A 12,016-nucleotide genomic window follows, 5' to 3' on the forward strand; every position below is an offset into this window, starting at 1 on the left:
CGTCGACGAGGCAGAAGTCTATCGCTAAAGAAAACCTGGTCCGGTGCTCCGCCTTGAAGAGCTCTTATAGAAGGAAGTAGACGACATGTCATGTCCAATATCCCAATGTAGAATTCTCGGAACATTAGCATAATCACCGACTGCCTAGAACTTCTGGAAGAAGAAGACCGGGAGCCCATTCGGACCGAGTGCTGAGCTAGTCTTCATCTCCGCGATCAACCGACCAACCTCCTATGGCAGAAATGGGAGGGCAATAAGTTTCACATTATTCCCGGCTAAGACCCTAGCGTCGACGAGGCAGAAGTCTATCGCTAAAGAAAACCTGGTCCGGTGCTCCGCCTTGAAGAGCTCTTATAGAAGGAAGTAGACGACATGTTGAAACAAAAACGATAGAACTAAACACCATACTTAGCTCTTGAATATTGTGGACGACCGATGTGATTTCCAAAATGGTTACCTCCGTTTTGAAACCGGCTGGGAATTCCCAACCATCAGGTTGCGGGTGCGCCATGTGTTTTCCCGCATGGTGGTGATGATATGCTGAAAACCCTTATGCCCCCCATTAATGCAATGAACAATACATTCTTAAAACTGCATCGGTACATGGATCCAATGATATGTTTTCGGTGACGCTACCCAACGAACGTTTGCCGGAGGTGCATGGTAAAACAAATGTTTTTTTTGTGGTGGTTTACGTAGCATGAACATGACGATTCCTTCAAGCGAGCACGGCAATTTTCACGGTAAAACCCTTTGCTCCCAGAAATTGCATTGTGTCTAGGAAGAAATCGCCATGTGCGCCGTCTCGCTGGCTATTATTGTGGTCGTACTATGGTTTTTGGTACACACCTAGCAACCGGAGGGTGTGCGTCTCTTTGGCCCGACAAAATTGACCATGCCATGTTGGTGCTGTAGCCGTCGGGGAGGGAGAAGAAGAAAAAAGGGTCGACCACACCACCGAAGGTTCCAGATGCCAGCAGAGACGCACGCACGCACGCCTGACCTGCCACAACGGATTCTGTTGGTTAGGCCACCTACGACGAATCGTGTGCACCGGTGCACGTCACGTCTTCCACATCGGTCGCAAAGTGGAAACTCTCTCTCACAGATTCTAATCTAATGTTTTTTTTGAGCATCAGTACAGACACAAGCGCTCATATACACGCGCATACACTCATCCCTACGAAGCCACCATAGGCGCCTCGTCATCGACGGAAACGTCTCCTCACACTTAAAGCGCATCGCCGGAAATCCTGAAATAAATTCAGGAATAATGCGAGCACCAGGATTTGAACCCTGGTGGGTTGGGGATACCACTGTCCACCTAACCAACTCAATCACAAGTTGATTCTAATCTAATGTTGAAATAATAATCCTACTGGTACTACTACTACTAGGAAAAACAACAATTGCGTAGGTAACCCGGAGTCGGATACGCGTTCGCGGCTGGTCCCGCGCGTCGTAGATCCCGTGGGCGGGCGGCTTCCCACCCGAACCGAACCGGACCGGCCACGTCGGCGGAGTCCAACGCATTTCCGACACCGCGGGCCAACGGCGCCGCGCCACGTGGAGCGCGTGCGCCATTACCGCGTGCGCCCGTCCACGCCATCATCCTCCGTCCCCCCACCACCTCGTAATCATCTCCGACTCTTCTTCCCCCCACCCCTACCCCCCGAGGCCTCGGCTCGCTCGTAATCCCGACCCGAACCCGGCGGAATCTCGCGCCGGTCAAACCCTATCGCACGCGCGCGCGCGCCCCAGCCGCTCACGGATCGGGAGGATTAGGGCTCGCGAGCTGCTGCCCACCGGCGGTCTCCGCGGCGGCGGCGGCGGAGGAGAAGAGAGATGGAGGGCCTCCTGCACAAGCTCAAGGGGCTCGACGCCTACCCCAAGGTCAACGAGGACTTCTACAAGCGCACGCTCTCCGGCGGCGTCGTCACGCTCATCTCCGCCCTCGTCATGCTGCTCCTCTTTGTCTCCGAGACCAGTAAGCGCCGCCTATCCTCCTCCTCTTCAGCCCGCAATGGCGTCGCCGCGATGCGGAATTCAAGGTCCACGGCCCACGAAAAGACGTCCGATTATACTACTTGCTAGATGTCTCTAGGAATTAACAGGCTGTTCAGCTCGGATTGGGGCTAGGCTTGATTTCAGTGACGCGGATTTGGTGTGCTCCCGTAGTTACCCTTGCTTCAAATTGAATGCTGTGCAAGATTTTCGAGATGCTTTTGGGTTTGTCGGCGGTAACATTTCTTTTGGGTTCGACAGATGTGGTCTATCTGACCAAGCAATGTCTTTGCCGTCCGGGGAAGGAAAAGCTTCCACTTTTTGGTGGACATGTCTACCTGTGCTGCGCTGGGCATTGCCGCAGATTGCAATGCTTGAGCTGTTGGAAGATTCCTGAGAAACTTTCCGTTTTAGTCCGTTCTGTTTGCCAGTTTGGTGGGGGACAAGGTTCAGTTTTTTCATGTGTATACAAGTGCTCATGAAAGGTCATACCTTTGCTGCTGTGTTCTTGCCTGTTGTTCAGATCATGTGTTCAGAAATACTCCCCCTGTTCCTGAGTCGATGGTGTTTACATACTTTGGTGCATACCAAGGCAGGGTGGCCGTGTGTGGTTTGGTGGGCAATTTTACCCTCTCTTGACGCTCGATGAATGGATCGGCGCGTGACAATGGTGTAATTGAGGTCGCGCTACGAACGGGTAATAACTGCGCGTGAGGGGTAATTTTGCAGGATACTCAATTAAATGGCGCCACGAGTTAGGAAGGGTAGTTTTGGAAAATATACCTAGGAACCGTGGGAAAATACACCTAGGAACCGCGGGAGAATGGCGTCACGAGTTAGGAAGGGTAGTTTTGGAAAATATACCTAGGAACCATGGGAAAGTACTCCTAGGAACCGCGGGAAAATGGCGCCACGAGTTAGGAAGGGTAGTTTTGGAAAACATATAAAATCGGAACGGAAGGAGTAGGTTGTCATTTGGGTTAGCACGCCTGTGCCATCAATATGTTCTTTGGAATGTCTGCTGGTAAAAAGGTTATATTTCTTATTAGTCAACATATTTTGACCAGAATGGGTTTGCAGTTTATAAAGTACTAAAGTTTAAGCGTTGAGGTCAGTGCCAATGTTCTGCCAGAAATTTGCAGTTGGAATATGTTGTGGTTTGCTCTGTTGGCCAAGTTTGATTGTGCGTTTTTGTCCAGTGTCTAGTCATGAAATCTGTTGTGCATTTGGTCTTATCTTTTTCCCCCCCTTTTATTTCAATATCGTGACCCTTTATATCCCTAGACGTTTCCATTAATGCTACATATGCTAGTCTATCTCAAATAAATGAAGTCCGAAAATGATTCTAATAGCCACTATTTATGTGTCTGCTATTTTTGCAGGGTCGTATTATTATTCAGCAACCGAGACTAAGTTGGTGGTAGACACGTCAAGAGGAGAAAGGCTAAGAGTAAATGTTAGTATTTGCCTTGTATCGATTAGACTTGATTCAGTTTTTTTTCTGCCGTAATTCAATTGTTTCTCTAAAAGGCATACTTCCGTATAATATTTTGGCAACATGGTGTTCATATGCCTTGTAATACTAAATCTATTTTGCAGTTTGATATTACTTTCCCGAGTATTCCTTGCACCCTTCTCAGTGTTGATACAAGGGATATTAGTGGCGAGCAGCACCAGGACATTGTACGGACTTCAGTCATCTCCTTTTTTTGCTAATTCTTGCTTTATCTGCTGATCCGTCATCTTATTCTTTCCATTTTTTGTTGTAGAGGCATGACATTGAAAAAAAGAGATTGGACTCACATGGTAATGTCATTGAATCAAGAAAAGAGGGCATTGGTGGAACAAAGGTTGGTGTCTCAGTTTCACTTAGTATGTTGAGCTCATTAAAAATTCTTGGTCTTGAATAGGTGCTCAATTTAGTATGGGTGTTTTGAAGTTGAGGAACATGTTTCCATAGATAACTGTAGAAACTGTGGTTGAAGTATACGTACTTGAGTAAAAAAAAAAAAACCTCTTCCTTACTTTCTATGTTAATCACCTTTTTGGGGGAGTGGAACAACCAGAAATAAATACATATTGTTATTATTTGGTAAGGATTTAGTGTGAATAGAGTGTACATATTTACAAACAGGGGACTGAAATTTGAGAGCCATTCTGGCTCCTATATCTTGCACATGTGCGTATACTGTGCATCTGTGTAGTTCTCTGCTGGCATGTGGGTTTCTTAAGGAGTTAACACTGAGTAATTGGTACTCAATAATATGTTGACATAGAAATACTTTTTCTACTATAGATACCTCGACACAAAATCCTAATATCTATATTAGTTTCCTATTTAGGCTTGTGATATTTGTCATTGTTATAAAGGGTTTTCTATATGTTTCCACCTGTACTTTGTGTATTTATGCTGGCCCTTGGCCTCCGGGGAAAACAAGTTGCATATTTGCTAACATGGTTTCATAGCCTAGGTTTATGCCCTTCTTCTTCCTCTCCGCGTGAGGGTCTTATGTTCAGATCGAAAAATTGTTATCTACGATGAAACTGTAGCTCGTCGAAATTATAAGGCTAACCTAGTCTTAACCATTTTTTCTTACTTATCTCAGCAAGTAACCTCTAATCATATCGCTATATTCTACTTTGTCATTTGATGCATATGCTTGATTGATCCTTTTTACAGATCGAGAAACCATTGCAAAAACATGGTGGAAGGCTTGGCAAAGGCGAGGAATATTGTGGCACCTGTTATGGTGCAGAGGAGGTGCGCACACTTTTGTGTTTTCCCTGTTTTAATCTCATTTTCTGTTACCTGTTTTACCTTTTTAACTTTGCACTGCTTGTGATTTTTTGGAGCCCAGTCAGATGAACAATGCTGTAATTCATGTGAAGAAGTTAGGGAGGCCTACAAGAAGAAAGGGTGGGCTCTTACAAACCCTGACCTAATCGACCAGGTATATGAATTATTTTGGCATGTTTTTTTGCCTGGATATATCCAGAAAAAACTTTGTTTTGAGTTTTTGTTTAGGATTAAAAAGAAATCCATTGTATGGTACTATGTTGAAGATTGTGGATACCTTTCTGTGCTCTCTTGAATGACAGAGATGGCCCATCCCTGAAATATTTGCATGCCGTGCACTCTGCTGCATCATGTGCAACTTTGCACATGATACCGTCCCTTCTGTATCGTAGGCTCGTAACTAGCCATCATCCTTCTCTGTTCTTTTTCAGGCGTTAATTTACATACTAGTGGCCAGTTAGACACGTTTTAATGTGTTTGGTAACCCATTTCAGTCTGTATGTAGTCCATATTAAAATATCCAGAAATCTTATAATAGTGAACGGAGGGGTACTGTTGAAGGGAAATTACACACTGTAGGTTCTTTTTGAATATAAAATTGAGACTTGCTCTACTATTCGACGGCTGATTCTGTTAGACCTAATGTTGACAATACATGATGTTTGGTAACTCATTTCAGTCTGTATGTAGTCCATATTAAAATATCCAGAAATCTTATAATAGTGAACGATTACTGTTGAAGGGAAATTACACACCAAGGTTCTTTTTGAAGATAAAATTGAGGCATGCTCTACTATTCGACGGCTGATTCTGTTAGACCTAATGTTGACAATACATGATGCTGCAAGCAATAAGCTTGCAGGTGCAACATGCCCCTAGAGTTGTATAATGTATGCCTTGGATCCTATAATGTCCAACAGAACTTTTTTATGCGCTTTCTCTTTCTGCATGCCTGCTGTTTGCAACTGCTAAGATTTGTTTCTTCAAGAAAAGAACGGCTAAGATTTAATACAGTCTATGATGACTATTGCAGTGCGCTAGAGAGGACTTCGTTGAAAGAGTTAAAACCCAACATGGTGAAGGCTGTAGTGTCCATGGCTTTCTAGATGTTAGTAAAGTTGCTGGAAATTTCCACTTTGCACCAGGCAAAGGATATTATGAATCAAATGTAGATGTGCCTGAGCTGACTGCTGAAGGAGGTTTCAATGTAAGTAGGCTACATAATTTTTTCTTTCTTCCTTGGTTTATTGAAATGTTTGCCTTCAGTGTTCTCTAATATGCTGTGTGTAATTTTACCAGATTACTCACAAAATAAACAAACTGTCCTTCGGGACAGAATTCCCTGGTGCTGTCAACCCGCTTGATGGGTAAGTCTACACCTCCAGCACATTCAGCATGCAATGAACACAATAATATGGAGCATTCATGTTCCCCTAAGTAAATTTAAATATTTCATATTTTTTCTTTATTCTGCCCTCAAGTACTAACCAGTTTCATGAACACAGTGCTCAGTGGACACAACCCGCATCAGATGGGACATACCAATACTTCATAAAAGTGGGTATTGCTGCACTCATGTTTGTTGCAGTTCTGTCACTTGCTTGTGCCCTTGGTTTATGCATCTAAGATTTAATGGGTATTCCTTTCCAGGTCGTCCCTACAATTTATAATGATATAAGAGGGCGCAAGATCGATTCAAACCAAGTTAGTAGAGTTCATTGAATGATTACATGCTCAACCTTTCTGTTAACAACCTTGATGATAACTGTTACTTTCATTCACAGTTCTCAGTAACGGAGCACTTTAGAGATGGAAATGTTCAACCGAGACCCCAACCTGGGGTATTTTTTTTCTATGACTTCTCACCTATAAAGGTAAATAATGATGATGTCAAAGATGCACATATGAATTTTCGCAGAAATATGTGACGGTTCTCACCTACGGAGTTTCTATCTTGGCTTCTCAGCCTGTCCGCTAATTTTGCTGTATGTGGCTGCATGTGTTCTCACTGCACATGCAACTTGTGCAAATGGCACCATCTGTTTATGTTATTTTTAAAACGCACGCGTGCGCGCACCACACACGCACTTGAGGACTAAAAACCTAAATCATATCCCTTTATTTATTTTAGAATGAACATGGCATTCATGCCCCTCCCAAAATTTTGTTGGGGTCAAGCCTAATGCGCATCTCTATTACTACCCATTATTATGCTGTTATTGCATGCCCATAGAGAGAGTTGCAGGATGAAACTGGACTTGATGAAATAACCTTTAGATTCGGTAAGTATATGAAGATAGTATGATTGATCTGTAGTTGGAAGGAGCAATGCCTCCATCTCGTGAGCGCTGAGAGTAAAATAACATACCGAGATACGTTTGTGCCTGTGGTTGTGTACATATGAGTGGAGTAAATCCACAATTAGCATGGATACTTAGTACAAAACCGTGATTTTGTCAAGTTAACTCTTTGTAGTTTGTATACGTTTTGTTTAGTTTAGCCATTTGTTGCGTGCACAAGATTGAAAGCTACTCTATTGAGCTCTTCATGTCTCTGAGCAACTATGATTGAGTTTTTGACTCCAGCTGTATGGCTAATGTCTTGTGCAGGTGATATTCACAGAGGAAAATAGATCCTTCCTCCACTACCTGACAAACCTGTGTGCTATAGTTGGAGGTATGAACACTGCCTCTAGTTTATGCATGCACAAACTACCTTATTTTATCATATCATATCATATCATGTTAAAGGTTGTCATCTCTTTGAGTCACTTTTTAGTACAGAAAGTGTCCTTGTATTTGTATTATGTTGCGTTCTGTATAAAACTGTTTAGTACAGAAAGTGTCCTTATATTTGTATTCTGTTGCGTTCTGTATAAAACTGTGTTGAGTTTTTAGTCGAGGTCTCCACGTAGTGCGCCTTATTGATCTGTTTTCTGCATGATCCTCAGGGATCTTCACCGTCGCTGGCATCATCGACTCGTTCATATACCATGGACAGAAGGCACTTAAGAAGAAAATGGAGATAGGCAAGTACAGATGAAACCACCCAATATTTTCCAAGTTCTGTGGCTTGTAAGGAGGTGGATCCGGCATATGCGCGCCAAAAGACGACAAGACCCCAAAGGGTTACAAGGCAATCGAAAGTGATGATACTGCACATTAGTTGATGAAAACTTGTAAAAAAGGAAAGACAGAATAGGCTGGGTCTTGGGGGCAAGTGCTTTCATGTCCATTGATAGAGACTCTAGTTGACTGGCCTGAACTGGCGCAATGCTTACTGTACTTGGAAGTTGTTGGTGCATCACAGAATGTTCTCGTCAATCGCTTCACTCATTGTGTGTCACATCTTCGTTACTGTGGGTTGTGTTGATTTTGTTTTATTTTGCACTTTAGCGTTTTGGCAGAGATATATACTAGTTGACTTGAGCTCTTACGAAATTATATTTGTAATCCATTTTCCTTTGATTCAAAATGCTAGTCTTTTAGGACATGATATAGTACTAAGATTTGGCCAACAAATTTTATGCAGACAATATTGCCTCACATAGAACTGGTTACATAAATCGAAATTTGTAAGTGTCAATTCCAAACCGTTTTTGCAATTTTGCCGAACACAGTTGATGCCGTTCGATCTAGAGCCAGATATCACAGTATTTTTGCAAACTGACACACATGTGCCAGGTATCACAGCACAGTAATATAATGCTGGCACTCCCTTCGATCCAGAGTAATTGTTGTCGGAGGGATGTATGATTGTCACTTGGAAATAAATGTATGACTGTTACTAAAAGGATTTCCGTTAATATTTGATTGCCATTATAATTCAAGGTGAGGTTCCAGGAACGGGAAGGCGGGGAATACCACTCTGTATGTTGCTGGCAGGTAAGAGAGAGAAGATCCTCATCCAAAAGAATGCGCAACAAAACTGTAGCTTTTGGACACTCCCGATACAGAAAAGGTTATGTTGATCCATGAAGCTCTGACCAAGAAACTGCTTTAGAATGTCCTGCGCCTATGGTAGTATTTTTGTTTTCCAGAAAAAAAGAAAAAGCAAAAACCGTCCATCAGGAAAATTGGCTCTTTGCCAGCCTAGAATTACTTCTTTCAAGGCTGTATCTAAATTGTCCATCAGGAAATTTGGCTCTTGTCAGCCTAGAATCACTTCTTTTAGTCTGCTCTCAAACCTTCATTCTAAGGATGTATCTAAATTGACTTTGCTGAAGAAATGGCCATCACAAAACAAAACACGCATTATTCTCTCTTAGAGGCTAGAGGTTTCTTGTCAAGCCAGCAATGAACCCTCTGTATATAGTTCCTTCTCTAAGCTGGCTTTGCTCTCCTCTCATATAACGCCTCTTAACACATCGATTTTCTATATTCAGAATTGGAACAGATCTGATAAGCCTCCCCTGTGGATAAAAGATTCGCCACTTGCACCGGGATCAGATCAACGCAGGATGTGCCAGTCTGACAACCAGGTGCGCATAGCTCCATCTTATCCACTCAGCTTTCAGATTACACATAGTAATACACACGATCTGATCTGATCTGATCAGATCACACTACCAGGAGAATCATATCAACAGTAACTACCTCATACTGTTGTTAATCCAATGTTCTAAATATAGTTAAAAACAGTTCTTCTCACACCATCTCGCTTATTATGGCAATGGCTCAAACTAGGTATAGATAGTTTGATTAGTTTGGCAGTAGAGGTAACTGTTCAAATAACACTGAAATTCATGGTCTTCTCAAACAGAGAGAGAAAAAACAAAGGTGTTCCTAGTTTCCTATCGATCTTTTCACAAGGAGCTGCCAAAAGAAAAACAAATCCTTCTCAAAGAAAGATGCAACCTTTACCATGGAGCTACAGAAACTCTATCACATTTATGAATCATAATAAGATCAATCATACGTTGGATGTGCATTTAATTTAATTAAAAGAATAGGCCACCAAGCAAACAAAATAGGTGCAACTTGAACTTAACTGAGAAACAATTAGGTGGCTGAAAGTGTATAATCTAACCTATTTCCAAAAAAAAAAATACACACTTGAGATGGCAGGCTCAAGAGAGGGCGGGGTCGACCGATTTTGACATGGGAGGAGTCCGTTAAGAGAGACCTGAAGGATTGGAGTATCGACAAAGAGCTAGCTATGGACAGGGGTGCGTGGAAGCTTGCTATCCATGTGCCAGAGCCATGAGTTGGTTGCGAGATCTTATGGGTTTCACCTCTAGCCTACCCCAACTTGTTTGGGACTAAAGGCTTTGTTGTTGTTGTTGTTGAGATGGCAGGCATGTACTGATCTACATTATCCAAAGATTCTCCTAAGTCATGATCGGTTTAGCTTATTCACAAGTACACATGCCAGCTTATTATTTTTAGGGTAAGTACACATGCCAGCTGAATCCAAATGCTACTATATATGTAGGAAATCATTCTTGTGCCAGCCTTACAAATGACCCCACTAAAGATCCCAAGGCCTCAATTATTCACAAAAACAATGAGCAAATTATCGCTGTAACCACATAAGAATGGATACAGCACGTTCACATCTTCTGAAGCATTCTTGTAAGATATTCCACTGCCAAATTATTTATGTGTTCTTACTTTTTTTATATAATAACTGGATCATGATCCAAGTCAAACAGGATGGGTTGTGAGTCTGCATCTTGGCATTAATGGCATGGCCAAGGATAATTGACCAATGATAACTAATCTGGCAATGCAATTGTTTTTACCAATGTACTCCATAAGCTAGATGAACTTGATAGAACTATATCCATAAAACCCAAGGAGATAAGAGTAGGCGACTAGTAATAAACTACTCCCTCTGTCCCATAATATAGGACGTTTTTTGACACCAGTGTAGTGCCAAAAAACGTCCTACATTATGGGACGGAGGGAGTAACAAATTAGGAAAGTCAACTTCAGGAAAGCATCCTGGCAACCGTAACTACAGTATCAAAATAAATACGCAGATCAAAATCAGCATCAGATTAGTACTTTTCATTTTTTAGTCCCAAATGGATAACATCTACCTGGAAGAAGAATCTGTCTGGTCTCTTTTAATGCTGCCTCGTGCATGCTTCCTTCTATGAAACTGCTGTGAAGTTTGGACCAGATTTCCTGAAAGCACACCAGAAGTTGTGACAAAATTATTTTTACCCCTGCAGTGTGGTACAGACACAAGCTCAAACCAGTGATTGAATCTGAATCTGAATCTGAAGCTCCCATACAAAGGGCAAGCAATGTCATTAGAAAGAGGAAACCAACACTACATGTGGTCTCTCAGCCGGACAGGTCTTCTCGCATTATCTCGCTTACTATGGCAGCAGATGTAACTTCTCAAACTAGGTATAGATAATTTGATTAGTGTGGCAATAAACGTAACTGTTCAAATAACACTGAAATTCAGGGTCTTATCCAAGGGAGAGAAAAAAAAGGTGTTCCTAGTTGTTTCTTATCGATCTTTCCGCAAGGAACTGCCGAGAAAACAGATCCTTCTCAAAGAAGGATGCAAACTTTGCCATGGAGCTACAAAAACCAAATCACATTTTGTGAATCATAAGATCACTCGTGCATTTAAATTTTTAAACAAATAGCCCACCAAACAAACAAAAAATAATGCCAAACTGAACGTAGCTGTGCAACAGTTAAGTGGCTGAAAACATATAATCCAACTTATTTCCCCCAAAAAACATACACACTTGAGACATGTAGTACATCATCCAAAGATTCTCCAAAGTCACGATCAGTTTATTCACAAGTACACATGCCAGCTTATTATTTTTAGGGGAAGAACACATGCCAGCTGAATCCAAACGCTATACATGTAGGGAATCATTTTTGGGCCAGCCTTACAAATGGCCCCACTAAAGATCCGAAGGCCTCAACTATTCACAAAGTTGTAACCTCATAAGAATGGATACAGCACGTTCACGTCTTCTAAAGCACTCTTGTAAGATATTCCACTGCCAAATTATTTATGCGCTCTTACCTTTTTTAGATGATAATGATTGATGTGTTCTTACTAACTGGATCGTGATCCGAATCAAATGGGATGGGTTAAGTCTGCATCTTGTCATCAATGGCATGGCCAAGCATAATCGACCAATGATAACTAATCTGAAATTGCAATTGTTTTTACCAACGGTACTCCATAAGGTAGATGGAGATGAATAGAGCCATATCCATGCAACCCAAAGGAGAT

At 42.1% G+C, this 12,016-nt stretch overlaps 1 protein-coding gene across 1 annotated transcript; it reads left to right on the forward strand.

The window, feature by feature from the left end:
- Positions 1 to 1,639: 1,639 nt before the first annotated feature.
- Positions 1,640 to 8,256, forward strand: LOC119348757 (endoplasmic reticulum-Golgi intermediate compartment protein 3-like). Its single transcript, XM_037616745.1, has 13 exons — positions 1,640 to 1,987; positions 3,387 to 3,460; positions 3,604 to 3,687; positions 3,774 to 3,854; positions 4,685 to 4,765; positions 4,863 to 4,955; positions 5,835 to 6,008; positions 6,101 to 6,168; positions 6,307 to 6,358; positions 6,452 to 6,505; positions 6,586 to 6,675; positions 7,411 to 7,477; positions 7,752 to 8,256. Exons 1-13 carry the CDS (start codon positions 1,846 to 1,848, stop codon positions 7,841 to 7,843), a joined length of 1,152 nt encoding a protein of 383 aa, XP_037472642.1. The 5' UTR covers positions 1,640 to 1,845; the 3' UTR covers positions 7,844 to 8,256.
- The last annotated feature ends 3,760 nt before the right edge of the window (positions 8,257 to 12,016 follow it).

This window comes from Triticum dicoccoides, chromosome 1B (genome assembly GCF_002162155.2).
Source record: "Triticum dicoccoides isolate Atlit2015 ecotype Zavitan chromosome 1B, WEW_v2.0, whole genome shotgun sequence".
NCBI lineage: Eukaryota > Viridiplantae > Streptophyta > Magnoliopsida > Poales > Poaceae > Triticum > Triticum dicoccoides.